At 43.3% G+C, this 4,252-nt stretch overlaps 1 protein-coding gene across 1 annotated transcript; it reads left to right on the top strand.

Annotated features, from left to right (window-relative positions):
• Nucleotides 1-502: 502 nt before the first annotated feature.
• Nucleotides 503-3,468, top strand: LOC110603862 (leucine-rich repeat extensin-like protein 4). Its single transcript, XM_043951905.1, has one exon. It carries the CDS (start codon nt 701-703, stop codon nt 2,954-2,956), a length of 2,256 nt encoding a protein of 751 aa, XP_043807840.1. The 5' UTR covers nt 503-700; the 3' UTR covers nt 2,957-3,468.
• The last annotated feature ends 784 nt before the right edge of the window (nt 3,469-4,252 follow it).

Raw genomic sequence — 4,252 nt, 5'->3', positions numbered from 1 at the left:
GGTGGATTAAAAATCCTCTGGTCAATTGTCCCCACCACCCCATTTCACCACCAAGTACCACTTAACGTGCTAATTTCACCGCCATCTCGTGACATCAATCATCCATCTTCCGGCAACTGCGCCCTTTCAATTTTTGGTCAACCCCGCCGGAATTTGCTGCCACCACCTACTTCTCTAATTTACAACTTTTTCTTTTTTGTATTCTAACTACTTCTGTTTTTAAAATTATGGTCCATAATTACCCTTCATTTTAGCTTCTCTTTTTTTTTTTTAAAAAAAAAAAGATACGATTTTTTTTAAAAGAGGTATTGTAAAGTGGCTTATGATTACGGCAGGGACAAAACAAAGGGAAAATTAATAGTTTTGGTATTTTTTAATTTTAACTTTATAATTTTTGTGATTGAGAAGTTGAATGGAATTAGTTTAAATTATTTTAAAATAAAAAAGAGAATATTTAAAAATAAATAAATGAAAAATGAATAAGGGGGAGAGAGAGAATCTGGTGGGCTTTTGAGCTGTGAGTTAGCTGTCCTTTAATGCATTATTTCTTCTTCTTCTTCCCTTTCACACACATCTCCAAAATCACTTGGAAAAGCCCCAAACCCAAAATCTCTATGAGATTTCAACCCATTCTCTGCAAAATCTTCTTGGGTGAGGAACAGAGAAATTGGCATTTGCTAAATCAGATTTCTCATATGAGATGACGAGGAACAACACCCACTTCTATTCTCTTCTCATTGCCTTGTTCTTTCTTGCCACAATTGTTTGCTTCTCTTCTGCTGCCTCTCAGCAGAAGATCCCAACTCTCTCCTCCCATGGACGCCGTCTCTCTGATGCTGAAGCTTTGTTCATCAAGAAGCGTCAGCTTCTTTATTACAGAGATGAATTCGGCGATAGAGGTGAGAGAGTCACTGTAGACCCATCTATGGTTTTTGAAAATCCAAGACTTCGAAATGCTTACATAGCATTGCAAGCTTGGAAACAAGCTATTCACTCTGATCCTTTGAATATCACTGCCAATTGGGTCGGATCTAATGTCTGCGACTACACTGGGGTATACTGTGCCTCAGCTCCCGATAATAAGACCATCAAGACTGTCGCCGGCATTGACCTCAACCACGGAGACATCGCTGGCTTCTTGCCGGAGGAGCTGTCCTTGCTGGTGGATCTTGCATTGTTTCATATAAACTCTAACAGGTTTTGTGGAACTGTACCTCACAAGTTCAAAGATTTGAGGCTGCTTTTTGAGCTGGATCTTAGCAACAACAGATTTGCTGGGAAATTCCCTCAAGTTGTCCTCAAGCTACCGATGCTGAAATTTTTGGATCTGAGGTTCAATGAATTTGAAGGGAGCGTACCGAAAGAGCTTTTCGATAAAGATTTAGATGCAATCTTCATCAACCACAACAGGTTCGTCTTCGATATTCCTGACAATTTGGGCAACTCACCAGTTTCTGTTATCGTTTTGGCCAACAACAACTTCCATGGCTGTGTGCCTTCAAGCTTAGGCAACATGACAAATCTTAATGAAATCATCCTCATGAATAATCATCTCAAGTCGTGCTTGCCGCCGGAGATTGGTTTGCTCAAGGATCTCAATGTTTTGGATGTGAGCTTTAATCAGTTGATGGGTCCTTTGCCGGAGACTTTCGGAGGTATGGTCGGGCTTGAGCAGCTCAATGTGGCTCATAACATGCTCTCTGGGAGTATTCCATCGAGCATATGCAGGTTGTCCAATTTGGAGAACTTCACCTTTTCTTATAACTTCTTCACTGGAGAGCCGCCGGTGTGCTTGAACCTCAAGGACTTCGATGACAGGACGAATTGCTTGCCTGCTAGGCCCTTACAAAGATCTGCGGCGCAATGCAGGGCATTTTTATCTAAGCCTGTGGATTGTAATGCGTTTAGATGTAAGCCTTTTGTTCCCTCTTTTCCTGCTCCTCCCCCGCCTTCTCCACCACCACCGGTTGTTATTCCCCTTTCACCACCTCCTCCTGTGCTTTCACCTCCTCCTCCACCACCACCACCAGTTTACTCACCTCCTCCCCCACCACCAGTCTACTCACCACCTCCTCCTCCACCTTCCCCTCCACCACCTGTATATTCACCCCCTCCACCACCTCCTTCTCCACCACCACCTTCGCCACCTCCGCCACCCCCGCCAGTTTACTCTCCTCCCCCTCCTCCACCTTCCCCACCTCCTCCATCTCCTCCCCCACCCTCACCTCCTCCTCCTTCTCCATCTCCACCACCTCCATCGCCTCCTCCTCCATCTCCACCACCACCTTCACCACTGCCTCCTTGTGTGCGACCCCCGCCGCCTCCTCCACCAAATTCACCTCCTCCTCCACCTCCATTATATTCCCCACCACCGCCAATTCCTTACTATTACAGTTCTCCACCGCCACCTTCGCCGCCGCATTATTCACCTCCGCCCCCACATTCACCACCTCCACCCCCTATCTATCCCTACTTGTCACCTCCACCACCACCTATCTATCCTCCACCTGCTCCAGTCTATTCACCACCACCGCCATCTCCAACCCCTTGTATAGAGCCACCTCCACCCCCCCCTCCACCATGTATAGAGTATTCGCCACCCCCACCATCACCTCCTCCACCACCTCCACCAACACATTACAAGCCACCACCATCCCCATCCCCACCTCCCCCACCACCTGTTTATAAATCGCCACCTCCGCCTCCACCTGTAACTTATGCATCTCCACCACCGCCAGTTCACCACCATTCTCCACCACCACCCTCACCACCAATTTACCATTCTCCACCTCCACCCTCGCCGCCACCTCCAATTCCATGTGAAAATCCACCTCCACCGCCACCTCCAGCCGTGCTCTATGGAAGTCCACCTCCTCCAGCTCCAGTGTACGAGGGGCCATTGCCACCGATCACCGGTGTCTCGTACGCTTCACCTCCTCCACCACCCTACTATTGATTCTTTTGAGAATTTACCTCCTCTAACCTTTCATCAAACCGAGAAAAAAAAAAGGATTTTTACAAATTTGGCATGAAGGCTTCTTCTCTATGGGGAATTCTCATTTCTCGCAGAGGAAGGATCCTAAGGAGAAGATTTGATAAAGGGTCTGCACATTTTTTATGATTCATCCTCCCCAAGAAATGGTCTATGGGGACGAGCATTATCGCATTATTGTTTAAGAAATGCAGAGAACAAGATAGAGAGGTAAGAGGAGATAGTGTCTCCATATTTATTCGGATTGCTATGAGATATTTGAGTATCAAAAATAAATAAAAAAAAAATTGGCAGAGAAAGAGTAGGTTTGCAGAGAAAGTTGTATGTATAGTCCATAATCAGAGCTATGGCTGCTGCTGGTTTCGGGGTTTTATTTTCTTTTTAATATACTTTTGTTCTTTTGCTTCTTTATTTCTTTCTAATTTTATAGTATAATCTTGAACATTTCATTTGTATTGATTTGCAGAATTCAGTCTCCTCCTCCTCATTTTTTTTTCTGTTCTGTTAGACTTGAGAACGGACAATGATGCAATTGTGTTTTGGCTAATTTGTTTTATGATGTTCTTGATTTAAATCTTATTAATAATTACCCCGGAAAGGAAAGAATCATACAATGTTCTGTGTTGAATCTTGTTTATGTCGGAATCCATACGATTCAATATGCTTGCTTATCTGCCATTTCTTTAGATTCAGTATGGAAATTTGTCTGGGTGGGTTCTCTGAATTGGGAATCTATATGCTTTATGATGATCACATCCACACTCATCTTCTCATTTCAGTTTCTCAAATTTTGCCATTGAACATCTAGTTTCCAGCTTCTGCAGGGAATTGGGTAGAAAAAGAAAATGAAAAATTTCTGGTTATCCATAGAGAAAATTTTCGATCTTGGCAAGCAAGATTGTAATAAAGATCTTATTGATGGAGCCCAGAAGGGCCCCTTGACTGGTGGGTGATAGATTCTTTTCTTCTGATTAGATTAGCGTGGGTTTGAAAATTTGAATTGAAACCCTGTGAGCTTTAATGGCAGACACGAGTCATGAAAAGCTTAAAAAGGTGAAGTTAAATTGGAGAAAGAGATCTCTTTAAGATTGTTCCTTCTCCTGGAACTTTCTTTAATTATATCAATGGCTAGTGCTATCGACTATCGCTTTTGTTAGTTATATTAATTTTTCCTTAGCTTTTGAATTTTATTTCTTGTTAAAAAGCTGCAACACCCTTTTTTTTTAAAAAAAAACCCTTTCTTGCTTTCCCACTTCTGAT

Source organism: Manihot esculenta, chromosome 16 (assembly GCF_001659605.2).
Source record: "Manihot esculenta cultivar AM560-2 chromosome 16, M.esculenta_v8, whole genome shotgun sequence".
Taxonomy (NCBI): domain Eukaryota; kingdom Viridiplantae; phylum Streptophyta; class Magnoliopsida; order Malpighiales; family Euphorbiaceae; genus Manihot; species Manihot esculenta.
The sequence above is the reverse complement of the archived record's forward strand: the minus strand, read 5'-3'. Positions and strand labels throughout refer to the sequence as shown.